This window comes from Glycine soja, chromosome 20, assembly GCF_004193775.1.
Source record: "Glycine soja cultivar W05 chromosome 20, ASM419377v2, whole genome shotgun sequence".
Taxonomy (NCBI): domain Eukaryota; kingdom Viridiplantae; phylum Streptophyta; class Magnoliopsida; order Fabales; family Fabaceae; genus Glycine; species Glycine soja.
This window is the reverse complement of record NC_041021.1, coordinates 41,718,950-41,732,372: the sequence shown is the minus strand read 5'-3', so window position 1 is coordinate 41,732,372 and position 13,423 is coordinate 41,718,950. Positions and strand designations below refer to the sequence as shown.

The 13,423-nt window shown below is 35.7% G+C and overlaps 2 protein-coding genes across 2 annotated transcripts; one reads left to right on the top strand and one right to left on the bottom strand.

The window, feature by feature from the left end:
- The first annotated feature begins 1,675 nt into the window (after positions 1-1,675).
- Positions 1,676-4,237, top strand: LOC114403789 (beta-conglycinin alpha subunit 1-like). Its single transcript, XM_028366948.1, is given in 8 exon segments — positions 1,676-2,520; positions 2,606-2,781; positions 2,868-2,948; positions 3,074-3,341; positions 3,344-3,373; positions 3,506-3,555; positions 3,557-3,785; positions 3,906-4,237. Coding segments are annotated over 8 exon segments (1,815 nt in total). The 5' UTR covers positions 1,676-1,736; the 3' UTR covers positions 4,103-4,237.
- Positions 4,238-7,837: 3,600 nt separating this feature from the next.
- On the bottom strand, positions 7,838-10,404 carry LOC114403788 (beta-conglycinin alpha subunit 1-like). The gene is given in 8 exon segments (XM_028366947.1): positions 7,838-8,169; positions 8,290-8,518; positions 8,520-8,569; positions 8,702-8,731; positions 8,734-9,001; positions 9,127-9,207; positions 9,294-9,469; positions 9,555-10,404. Coding segments are annotated over 8 exon segments (1,815 nt in total). The 5' UTR covers positions 10,339-10,404; the 3' UTR covers positions 7,838-7,972.
- Between the last annotated feature and the right edge of the window lie 3,019 nt (positions 10,405-13,423).

Below are 13,423 nucleotides of genomic sequence, written 5' to 3'. Positions count from 1 at the left end.
TTAAATGATGAGATAAAAAAAATGCACGTGAAGCTCAATTGATGTCATTCACGCAGCTGTCTTTTCAATTTTTTTGGCCACATATTATTCGGGTTCTGTGACCTTTTCAAAATGACTGCTATTACCTCCTGACCTTGCTATTACATCTTGACCATCACTAGGCATTTAAAAGTATTAGTCATAGTCACATATTACTACAAAGCGAGATTGATCTCTCTAATCTAATGGGTGGGAAAACACTTATAATATATGATTCAAGAAAAGAAAGTAAATAAAACAATTTTATTATATAAAGACTATTAGGATAAAAAAAACCTTAAAAGTGCTTGGATTTGGACCAGACTTGAATTTTAATTTAATGATATTATAATATGTGAATATATTTTTGAGACAATTGTAAATTTCAGATAAAAAAATAATGTAATTAAAATTGTAATAACTATATCGTATACTTAATTAATTATTAAATGTGACAAAAAAGATATACATCAAAACTTAATGTTTCATGACTTTTTTTTTAATGTGTGTCCTAAATAGAAATTAAAAATAAAAATTATTATATCCAAATGAAAAAAACATTTAATACGTATTATTTAAGAAATAACAATATATTTATATTTTAATATGTATTCACATGTAAATTTAAAAACAAAAACAAAATTTCTCTTTTATTGATTAATTAAAATAATTTTATAACTACATTTATTTTCTATTATTATCAATTTTCTTCTGTTTTTTTATTTGGCATATATACCTAGACAAGTCAAAAAATGACTATTCTTTAATAATCAATCATTATTCTTACATATTGTTCGAACTACGAGTTATGAAGTGTCAATTGCACCTTAGTGTTTTGATAGGCCTCCATTTGCCGCTCATTAATTAATTTGATAACAGCCGTACCGATCAATTACTTATGCTTCTTCCATCGTAATTATATGCATGTCGGTTCTTTTAATCTTGGTACTCTCGAATGCCACCACAACACTGACTAGTCTCTTGGATCATGAGAAAAAGCCAAAGAACAAAAAAGACAACATAAAGAGTATCCTTTGCAAAAAAATGTCTAAGTTCATAAAATACAAACAAAAACGCAATCACACACAGTGGACCCCAAAAGCCATGCACAACAACACGTACTCACCAAGGTGCAATCGTGCTGCCCAAAAACATTCACCAACTCAATCCATGATGAGCCCACACATTTGTTGTTTGTAACCAAATCTCAAACGCGGTGTTCTCTTTGGAAAGCAACCATATCAGCATATCACACTATCTAGTCTCTTGGATCATGCATGCGCAACCAAAAGACAACACATAAAGTATCCTTTCGAAAGCAATGTCCAAGTCCATCAAATAAAATTGAGACAAAATGCAACCTCACCCCACTTCACTATCCATGGCTGATCAAGATCGCCGCGTCCATGTAGGTCTAAATGCCATGCACATCAACACGTACTCAACATGCAGCCCAAATTGCTCACCATCGCTCAACACATTTCTTGTTAATTTCTAAGTACACTGCCTATGCGACTCTAACTCGATCACAACCATCTTCCGTCACATCAATTTTGTTCAATTCAACACCCGTCAACTTGCATGCCACCCCATGCATGCAAGTTAACAAGAGCTATATCTCTTCTATGACTATAAATACCCGCAATCTCGGTCCAGGTTTTCATCATCGAGAACTAGTTCAATATCCTAGTATACCTTAATAAATAATTTAAGATACTATGATGAGAGCACGGTTCCCATTACTGTTGCTGGGACTTGTTTTCCTGGCTTCAGTTTCTGTCTCATTTGGCATTGCTTACTGGGAAAAAGAGAACCCCAAACACAACAAGTGTCTCCAGAGTTGCAATAGCGAGAGAGACTCGTACAGGAACCAAGCATGCCACGCTCGTTGCAACCTCCTTAAGGTGGAGAAAGAAGAATGTGAAGAAGGTGAAATTCCACGACCACGACCACGACCACAACACCCGGAGAGGGAACCTCAGCAACCCGGTGAGAAGGAGGAAGACGAAGATGAGCAACCACGTCCAATCCCATTCCCACGCCCACAACCTCGTCAAGAAGAAGAGCACGAGCAGAGAGAGGAACAGGAATGGCCTCGCAAGGAGGAAAAACGCGGAGAAAAGGGAAGTGAAGAGGAAGATGAGGATGAGGATGAGGAACAAGATGAACGTCAATTCCCATTCCCACGCCCACCTCATCAGAAGGAAGAGCGAAAGCAAGAGGAAGATGAGGATGAGGAGCAGCAGCAAGAGAGCGAAGAAAGTGAAGATTCTGAGTTACGAAGACATAAGAATAAGAACCCTTTTCTCTTCGGCTCTAACAGGTTCGAAACTCTCTTCAAAAACCAATATGGTCGCATTCGCGTCCTCCAGAGGTTCAACCAACGCTCCCCACAACTTCAGAATCTCCGAGACTACCGCATTTTGGAGTTCAACTCCAAACCCAACACCCTCCTTCTCCCCAACCATGCTGACGCTGATTACCTCATCGTTATCCTTAACGGTGAGTATTATTTACTTAATAAACATCATCACTTGCTTCTGCTTCTTGTAAAATTATGATGATGAATTTGTTCTGTTAATTACAGGGACTGCCATTCTTTCCTTGGTGAACAACGACGACAGAGACTCCTACAGACTTCAATCTGGTGATGCCCTGAGAGTCCCCTCAGGAACCACATACTATGTGGTCAACCCTGACAACAACGAAAATCTCAGATTAATAACACTCGCCATACCCGTTAACAAGCCTGGTAGATTTGAGGTACTGCCCTTTCTTTATAAATAATTAATTATTCTTCTAATTTGTTTCCAAATTTGAAGATCAATCTTCCTTTTTTTCCCCTGTAGAGTTTCTTCCTATCTAGCACTGAAGCTCAACAATCCTACTTGCAAGGATTCAGCAGGAACATTTTAGAGGCCTCCTACGATGTAAGAAACCAACACACCATCTAATTTTCATTACCATTTAGTAGTTTATCCAACTGTCACACTACACTGGCTAATTAAATATTATCGTTATCCTTATATATTTGTTTCCGTGCTTGATTTTACAGACCAAATTCGAGGAGATAAACAAGGTTCTGTTTAGTAGAGAGGAAGGGCAGCAGCAAGGGGAGCAGAGGCTGCAAGAGAGCGTGATTGTGGAAATCTCGAAGGAACAGATTCGGGCACTGAGCAAACGTGCCAAATCTAGTTCAAGGAAAACCATTTCTTCTGAAGATAAACCTTTTAACTTGAGAAGCCGCGACCCCATCTACTCCAACAAGCTTGGCAAGTTCTTTGAGATCACCCCAGAGAAAAACCCCCAGCTTCGGGACTTGGATATCTTCCTCAGTATTGTGGATATGAACGAGGTAAGCAGAAAAACCATGTAGACAAACTGAACAGGACAATTGAGTTCTACTATTCACTCTCTTCTTAGTTAGAGAAGCCTATTATTGAGACTTTAAATAATGATTTACTTTTTTCTTTGTTCACAAATATAGGGAGCTCTTCTTCTACCACACTTCAATTCAAAGGCGATAGTGATACTGGTAATTAATGAAGGAGATGCAAACATTGAACTTGTTGGCCTAAAAGAACAACAACAGGAGCAGCAACAGGAAGAGCAACCTTTGGAAGTGCGGAAATATAGAGCCGAATTGTCTGAACAAGATATATTTGTAATCCCAGCAGGTTATCCAGTTGTGGTCAACGCTACCTCAAATCTGAATTTCTTTGCTATTGGTATTAATGCCGAGAACAACCAGAGGAACTTCCTCGCAGGTATATAATTTATATATCACAATCAAATAGAATATTGTTGTTACTTTTTTGTTTTATTGCATGTGAAACATAGCCGCCTGAGTTATTTCAAACCTAAACTTGGTGATTGAAAACTTGAAGGTTCGCAAGACAATGTGATAAGCCAGATACCTAGTCAAGTGCAGGAGCTTGCATTCCCTGGGTCTGCACAAGCTGTTGAGAAGCTATTAAAGAACCAAAGAGAATCCTACTTTGTGGATGCTCAGCCTAAGAAGAAAGAGGAGGGGAATAAGGGAAGAAAGGGTCCTTTGTCTTCAATTTTGAGGGCTTTTTACTGAATAAGTATGTACTAAAATGTATGCTGTAATAGCTCATAGTGAGCGAGGAAAGTATCGGGCTATGTAACTATGACTAGAGCTTCAACTATGAATAAATAAATCGACAGCATATGATGCTTTTGTTTTGTGTCCTTCAACTGTCTGCTTAGCTAATTTGATATGGTTGGCACCTATAATTATAAATACGCAGAAGTAATTTACTCTGAAGCTAAATTATCCGGATTATGATGATTGTATTATCTAAAAAATGACATTAAATCAGATATATATATATATATATATATATATATCTTCGACAAAGTGTCTAGGACTACTTGAAAAGAAATTTATCTTGTTATTGAGTCTTTCAAATTGATAAGATCTGAAGTCTAAATAATTTTAAGAAGTATCATGTAAAATTTGAGTTTAATTGATAGTTAATTTTGGTTAAGAATAATTAGAATTTCTTCACCTTAACATTGTTTTTAATGAAATAATAAAGAATTCAATATCATTGTAATTTTTTACCAGTAGGATTTAAAAGAAGAAAATTTCAAGTGATTTGGAAGAAAATTGATGCAAAAAGTTGAAAATTAAAACAGTTTGCTTAGCGCACAAGACATAATCAATGCATCTCCTTGCTTAATGGTCAGCTCACGCTTGACACGAAGAAGATTGATGTGAAAGTACAAAGGCACACTTAGCATGAATCTCACGCTAAACACGTGATCATCGCCATACTCGTTAAGCCCAAAAGACCCATTTAACACGAGGTTGCGTGAATTTTAAGCTACCCTAGACCTATAAAAAGAGTAAGAAGCAAAGGAGAAACACACCCCGAGATTCAGAGCTCTCTAATGAATACCTACTGATCTCAACAAGGAGAAACCTTCTATCTATGTCCATTATCCCCTTCTCTTTATCCATCTATTCCCTTCTCTTCCTTTAGCCATACTGGCTAAGCCCAAAAGGCCCATTTAGCACGAGGTTGCGTGAATTTTTAAGTTATCCTAGGCCTATGAAAAGAGTAAGAAGCAAAGGAGAAACACACCCCAAGATTCAGAGCTCTCTAATGAATACCTGCTGATCTCAACTAGGGGAAACCTTCTATCTATGTCCATTATCTCCTTCTCTTCCTTTATCCATCCATTCCCTTCTTCTATCCATATTAGTCCTTAAAGTGTAAAGTCTCTCACGGAAATGAAAGGCTAAACTCCATTGTAGGGAGCCAGTTATGTCCTATTATCTATCTAATGCAATCTCGTTTTTATTGCTCTTTTATGTGTTTTATTGATTATGGTCTAATCACCCATGCTCATATATTGTTTAGGGGGTAATGCATTAAAAAATGATTATTTTCTAAGAATTGGAAAAGGGCATCTAAATGAAATCATTGCTAAAAATAGATTTATATTTTTTAGTCTATTCTATGCATCCTTAATCTTAATGTAATTTATTGTTTTTTTCTTTACAAAGAAATTTGGAGTAAAAAATAGACAAATTAGACTCTTCATGCGGGAAACTAAAGATAGAGTATCATAATAGATGTGGGTGGAAACTAAGATAACGTTAGATAGAGAAGATCATTAACATTGCATCACAAGTAGTTTTAGCATGATAGGCCCCAACATATTCTGAATTCATTTTTTTATCATTATCTTTATCTATTACTTTTCTTATCTTTTACATTAAAATCTCGTATCTATTTTATCTTCTACTTTTTTATCTTTAAATCTCTCATCTCTTTAGATTTTTATCTTATCTCCTAATATTTTATTTTAAATTTTTTTTATCATTCTTATCTTTTACTTTATTTGAATTTTACAATTTTTCATTCCTTATCTCTTCTATTGCTTGAAAATTGAGTTTGCACCAACCCAAGTACAAACAAAGTTCATATGCACTCGACACTCTGACTTTCATTTTACTTTATTACTTGTGACAATTTGAAGCATTTGTCAATGAGTTAACATGTTTGTACTTAGGTAGATGAATATTTGATTAGTAAAAGAAGTTAAAGAAAATTTATTTGAGAAGGTTATGAGAAAAATAGTAATTTAAATTGACATTAAATTAAATCAAACAAGAGAAGAAATTAAACAAGAATTTAAATTAAAAGACAGAAAGATTAGAGAACCCAATAATATTGTAGAAGTAAATTCAGAAGATGAAAATGTTGGAAACTTAGCCTACAGAGCTACTTTTTGATGAAATGTTAATGATTTTTCTCTATTTATCATTATTCAAATTTACATCTACATCTATTAATATAATTTAACTTTGGTCCTCTGCATGAAAGAGCCTAATTTATCTATTTTCTCTCCCAAATTCCTATACAGAGCTAAAATAATAAATTACAATAAGAATAGAGATGTATGGCAGACTAAACAAAAATCAACATATCCTTAGTGATGACTTTATTTAGATACCATTTCTTAGTTCTATTAAAAAAAATGTTTTCCAACGCTACCCTTAAAACTTAACATGCAAATGGGTGATTAAGCCACAAGCAATGATATTAAGCACAAGAAAAGATAATGCAAATGTAATATTTATAAATAGATAGGAAGAGAAATTACATCAAGAATAGTTGACTGCCAAGTTTTCAACAAATGGGGTTTATCCTCTCATTGTCATGAAGACTTTACAATTGCAAGATGAGAATATTTAATAAAGGGGGAAAAGATAAGAAAGGAAATGAAGGGAAGGAATGACTCTCAATGCTTACTTCTCATTCTTCTAGCCTTTGCCTTCCGTAAGGAATTGTATTCTCTTGAAACGTCCACAGACAATTTTGTGGCCAACATAGAGAATAATCCTAAGGAGGAGTGCAATGTAATTTTCATTAGGAGCCAGAGGATTGAAGATACTGAGAGAGAAAAGAGATCTGAGGGAGTATTGGAGTATGTGAGTAATGAGGAAGGAGAGAATAAAAAGAGAGAAGAGGGTTAATAAGAGAAAAATAAGAGTAAGGAGAGAGGTGATGAATCTTGCCTATTAAGACCAAAAGTCAGTTGGCCATGAAGACTAGAAAAGAGATACCCTCAGTCCCAATGAAGGACATCTCATATCCCTTGGTGCCATCAAAGAAAGACAAGAAACGATATTTTGTTCGGTTTCTTGACATTTTCAATAAGTTGGGGATCACCATTCCCTTTAGAGAGGCCTTACAGCAGATGCCTTTGTATACCAAATTTCTAAAGGACTTCCTCGCAAAGAAAGGAAAATATATCAACGATGAGAACATAATGGTGGAAGGAAACTGCAGTGTTATGATCCAAAGAATTTTACCTTAGAAATTCGAGGACACGGGGGATATAACCTTACAAATGACAAGTGTCTTGGTAAAAGTGTTTGAATTTCGAAGACACGGGAGATGTAACCTTACAATGATATTGAATTCTTTATTATTTCATTAAAAACAATGTTAAGGTGAAGAAATTCTAATTATTCTTAACCAAAATTAACTATCAATTAAACTCAAATTTTACATGATACTTCTTAAAATTATTTAGACTTCAGATCTTATCAATTTGAAAGACTCAATAACAAGATAAATTTCTTTTCAAGTAGTCCTAGACACTTTGTCGAAGATATATATATATATATATATATATATATATATATATCTGATTTAATGTCATTTTTTAGATAATACAATCATCATAATCCGGATAATTTAGCTTCAGAGTAAATTACTTCTGCGTATTTATAATTATAGGTGCCAACCATATCAAATTAGCTAAGCAGACAGTTGAAGGACACAAAACAAAAGCATCATATGCTGTCGATTTATTTATTCATAGTTGAAGCTCTAGTCATAGTTACATAGCCCGATACTTTCCTCGCTCACTATGAGCTATTACAGCATACATTTTAGTACATACTTATTCAGTAAAAAGCCCTCAAAATTGAAGACAAAGGACCCTTTCTTCCCTTATTCCCCTCCTCTTTCTTCTTAGGCTGAGCATCCACAAAGTAGGATTCTCTTTGGTTCTTTAATAGCTTCTCAACAGCTTGTGCAGACCCAGGGAATGCAAGCTCCTGCACTTGACTAGGTATCTGGCTTATCACATTGTCTTGCGAACCTTCAAGTTTTCAATCACCAAGTTTAGGTTTGAAATAACTCAGGCGGCTATGTTTCACATGCAATAAAACAAAAAAGTAACAACAATATTCTATTTGATTGTGATATATAAATTATATACCTGCGAGGAAGTTCCTCTGGTTGTTCTCGGCATTAATACCAATAGCAAAGAAATTCAGATTTGAGGTAGCGTTGACCACAACTGGATAACCTGCTGGGATTACAAATATATCTTGTTCAGACAATTCGGCTCTATATTTCCGCACTTCCAAAGGTTGCTCTTCCTGTTGCTGCTCCTGTTGTTGTTCTTTTAGGCCAACAAGTTCAATGTTTGCATCTCCTTCATTAATTACCAGTATCACTATCGCCTTTGAATTGAAGTGTGGTAGAAGAAGAGCTCCCTATATTTGTGAACAAAGAAAAAAGTAAATCATTATTTAAAGTCTCAATAATAGGCTTCTCTAACTAAGAAGAGAGTGAATAGTAGAACTCAATTGTCCTGTTCAGTTTGTCTACATGGTTTTTCTGCTTACCTCGTTCATATCCACAATACTGAGGAAGATATCCAAGTCCCGAAGCTGGGGGTTTTTCTCTGGGGTGATCTCAAAGAACTTGCCAAGCTTGTTGGAGTAGATGGGGTCGCGGCTTCTCAAGTTAAAAGGTTTATCTTCAGAAGAAATGGTTTTCCTTGAACTAGATTTGGCACGTTTGCTCAGTGCCCGAATCTGTTCCTTCGAGATTTCCACAATCACGCTCTCTTGCAGCCTCTGCTCCCCTTGCTGCTGCCCTTCCTCTCTACTAAACAGAACCTTGTTTATCTCCTCGAATTTGGTCTGTAAAATCAAGCACGGAAACAAATATATAAGGATAACGATAATATTTAATTAGCCAGTGTAGTGTGACAGTTGGATAAACTACTAAATGGTAATGAAAATTAGATGGTGTGTTGGTTTCTTACATCGTAGGAGGCCTCTAAAATGTTCCTGCTGAATCCTTGCAAGTAGGATTGTTGAGCTTCAGTGCTAGATAGGAAGAAACTCTACAGGGGAAAAAAAGGAAGATTGATCTTCAAATTTGGAAACAAATTAGAAGAATAATTAATTATTTATAAAGAAAGGGCAGTACCTCAAATCTACCAGGCTTGTTAACGGGTATGGCGAGTGTTATTAATCTGAGATTTTCGTTGTTGTCAGGGTTGACCACATAGTATGTGGTTCCTGAGGGGACTCTCAGGGCATCACCAGATTGAAGTCTGTAGGAGTCTCTGTCGTCGTTGTTCACCAAGGAAAGAATGGCAGTCCCTGTAATTAACAGAACAAATTCATCATCATAATTTTACAAGAAGCAGAAGCAAGTGATGATGTTTATTAAGTAAATAATACTCACCGTTAAGGATAACGATGAGGTAATCAGCGTCAGCATGGTTGGGGAGAAGGAGGGTGTTGGGTTTGGAGTTGAACTCCAAAATGCGGTAGTCTCGGAGATTCTGAAGTTGTGGGGAGCGTTGGTTGAACCTCTGGAGGACGCGAATGCGACCATATTGGTTTTTGAAGAGAGTTTCGAACCTGTTAGAGCCGAAGAGAAAAGGGTTCTTATTCTTATGTCTTCGTAACTCAGAATCTTCACTTTCTTCGCTCTCTTGCTGCTGCTCCTCATCCTCATCTTCCTCTTGCTTTCGCTCTTCCTTCTGATGAGGTGGGCGTGGGAATGGGAATTGACGTTCATCTTGTTCCTCATCCTCATCCTCATCTTCCTCTTCACTTCCCTTTTCTCCGCGTTTTTCCTCCTTGCGAGGCCATTCCTGTTCCTCTCTCTGCTCGTGCTCTTCTTCTTGACGAGGTTGTGGGCGTGGGAATGGGATTGGACGTGGTTGCTCATCTTCGTCTTCCTCCTTCTCACCGGGTTGCTGAGGTTCCCTCTCCGGGTGTTGTGGTCGTGGTCGTGGTCGTGGAATTTCACCTTCTTCACATTCTTCTTTCTCCACCTTAAGGAGGTTGCAACGAGCGTGGCATGCTTGGTTCCTGTACGAGTCTCTCTCGCTATTGCAACTCTGGAGACACTTGTTGTGTTTGGGGTTCTCTTTTTCCCAGTAAGCAATGCCAAATGAGACAGAAACTGAAGCCAGGAAAACAAGTCCCAGCAACAGTAATGGGAACCGTGCTCTCATCATAGTATCTTAAATTATTTATTAAGGTATACTAGGATATTGAACTAGTTCTCGATGATGAAAACCTGGACCGAGATTGCGGGTATTTATAGTCATAGAAGAGATATAGCTCTTGTTAACTTGCATGCATGGGGTGGCATGCAAGTTGACGGGTGTTGAATTGAACAAAATTGATGTGACGGAAGATGGTTGTGATCGAGTTAGAGTCGCATAGGCAGTGTACTTAGAAATTAACAAGAAATGTGTTGAGCGATGGTGAGCAATTTGGGCTGCATGTTGAGTACGTGTTGATGTGCATGGCATTTAGACCTACATGGACGCGGCGATCTTGATCAGCCATGGATAGTGAAGTGGGGTGAGGTTGCATTTTGTCTCAATTTTATTTGATGGACTTGGACATTGCTTTCGAAAGGATACTTTATGTGTTGTCTTTTGGTTGCGCATGCATGATCCAAGAGACTAGATAGTGTGATATGCTGATATGGTTGCTTTCCAAAGAGAACACCGCGTTTGAGATTTGGTTACAAACAACAAATGTGTGGGCTCATCATGGATTGAGTTGGTGAATGTTTTTGGGCAGCACGATTGCACCTTGGTGAGTACGTGTTGTTGTGCATGGCTTTTGGGGTCCACTGTGTGTGATTGCGTTTTTGTTTGTATTTTATGAACTTAGACATTTTTTTGCAAAGGATACTCTTTATGTTGTCTTTTTTGTTCTTTGGCTTTTTCTCATGATCCAAGAGACTAGTCAGTGTTGTGGTGGCATTCGAGAGTACCAAGATTAAAAGAACCGACATGCATATAATTACGATGGAAGAAGCATAAGTAATTGATCGGTACGGCTGTTATCAAATTAATTAATGAGCGGCAAATGGAGGCCTATCAAAACACTAAGGTGCAATTGACACTTCATAACTCGTAGTTCGAACAATATGTAAGAATAATGATTGATTATTAAAGAATAGTCATTTTTTGACTTGTCTAGGTATATATGCCAAATAAAAAAACAGAAGAAAATTGATAATAATAGAAAATAAATGTAGTTATAAAATTATTTTAATTAATCAATAAAAGAGAAATTTTGTTTTTGTTTTTAAATTTACATGTGAATACATATTAAAATATAAATATATTGTTATTTCTTAAATAATACGTATTAAATGTTTTTTTCATTTGGATATAATAATTTTTATTTTTAATTTCTATTTAGGACACACATTAAAAAAAAAGTCATGAAACATTAAGTTTTGATGTATATCTTTTTTGTCACATTTAATAATTAATTAAGTATACGATATAGTTATTACAATTTTAATTACATTATTTTTTTATCTGAAATTTACAATTGTCTCAAAAATATATTCACATATTATAATATCATTAAATTAAAATTCAAGTCTGGTCCAAATCCAAGCACTTTTAAGGTTTTTTTTATCCTAATAGTCTTTATATAATAAAATTGTTTTATTTACTTTCTTTTCTTGAATCATATATTATAAGTGTTTTCCCACCCATTAGATTAGAGAGATCAATCTCGCTTTGTAGTAATATGTGACTATGACTAATACTTTTAAATGCCTAGTGATGGTCAAGATGTAATAGCAAGGTCAGGAGGTAATAGCAGTCATTTTGAAAAGGTCACAGAACCCGAATAATATGTGGCCAAAAAAATTGAAAAGACAGCTGCGTGAATGACATCAATTGAGCTTCACGTGCATTTTTTTTATCTCATCATTTAATGCATTTTATATAAGCATGGGTTTGGTAACTAACTAAGTAATTAATTACAAATGTTTTTTTTATAATTTTGATGAATAGCTCTAAAAAATAATTACTTTCTTTTAATTAAGCGATGAAGATCAAGGAAAGATTTGAAAAAGAAAAGGAAAACTTAAATCAAAAGACTATTCAATTGTGTTGATAAGACCTAAGAAGACATGAGTCAAAAGAAAGAAAATCTAAAATTAGGTTGGAGTGATCATAAGTTTTTTATTTTTGATTTAAATATAATTTTTAAAATAAAAGGTATTTGATAAAAATGGGGTTGAATTGATTTTTAAAATATTTTTACAGTTATTTTAAAAATCAAGAAAAAAGATTTTTTGAATTTGATTTTTAGTTTAAAAACACACATATCTCACATTTGATATTTTCTGTTATTACTATCATTACTATATCCATCATTGTCATCACCATCATCATTGTCACCATTGTCACTACCAACACTATTATTGTCACGGCCATAATTGGTTGTGACCATCACCACTATCGCAATCGACTTCATCACCACCATCATCAATGTCACCGCTACAAATAACATCACAATCTCCACCAACGTCGTTGTAACTACCATCACACTGTCATTGTCATCATTGTTGTCATCTCACATCACCAACGACATTGCTACCACCAACAATGTTATTTTCATCATCATTGTCACCACCACTACCAATAATATCACCTTTGTCATCGTCACCGCCACCACAACCACCACCAACATTGATGCAACCACCACCACCACCACTTGTTGCCACCAACAACACCACTACCACCATCACTCACCACTGTCACTGTCACCACCATTGCCATTAACACCACCGACATTATCAATGATGTCTCCTCCACCACCACCAATCTACCACAACCATTCCACCATCGTGGTTGTGCTTGCGTGGTCTTTCTGCGATGTTATTTGGCAAGTGCACCGAGTCGTGCAAGTAATATAAAACGGTAAGAACCGAGTATTGTATCCACATGGAACTTGTTTCACTCATAAAATGTATGTTCAGTGAGCAAACATTTATACACAACCAAAAGCGAAGTAAATATCAAGTTGGGATTTTGTGTGAAAATCTAGGTAACTATAAACTAAATATCTACAGTTTGAGAAGTAAAAACAGTCAAGTGAAAAAGCGTTGGGTCGTTCTACTGAATCTACCTTGATGTTGTTATATATTTTTCTCTATTTAATGTTATCTTAGTGTTCTTATGCTGAAAAATTACCCAAACCAAGATCCCTCGAGTGAATGAACCTAACTCTATTTAAATCTCATCCTTGATCCCTCAACAAACTCAGCCTAAAAAAGTT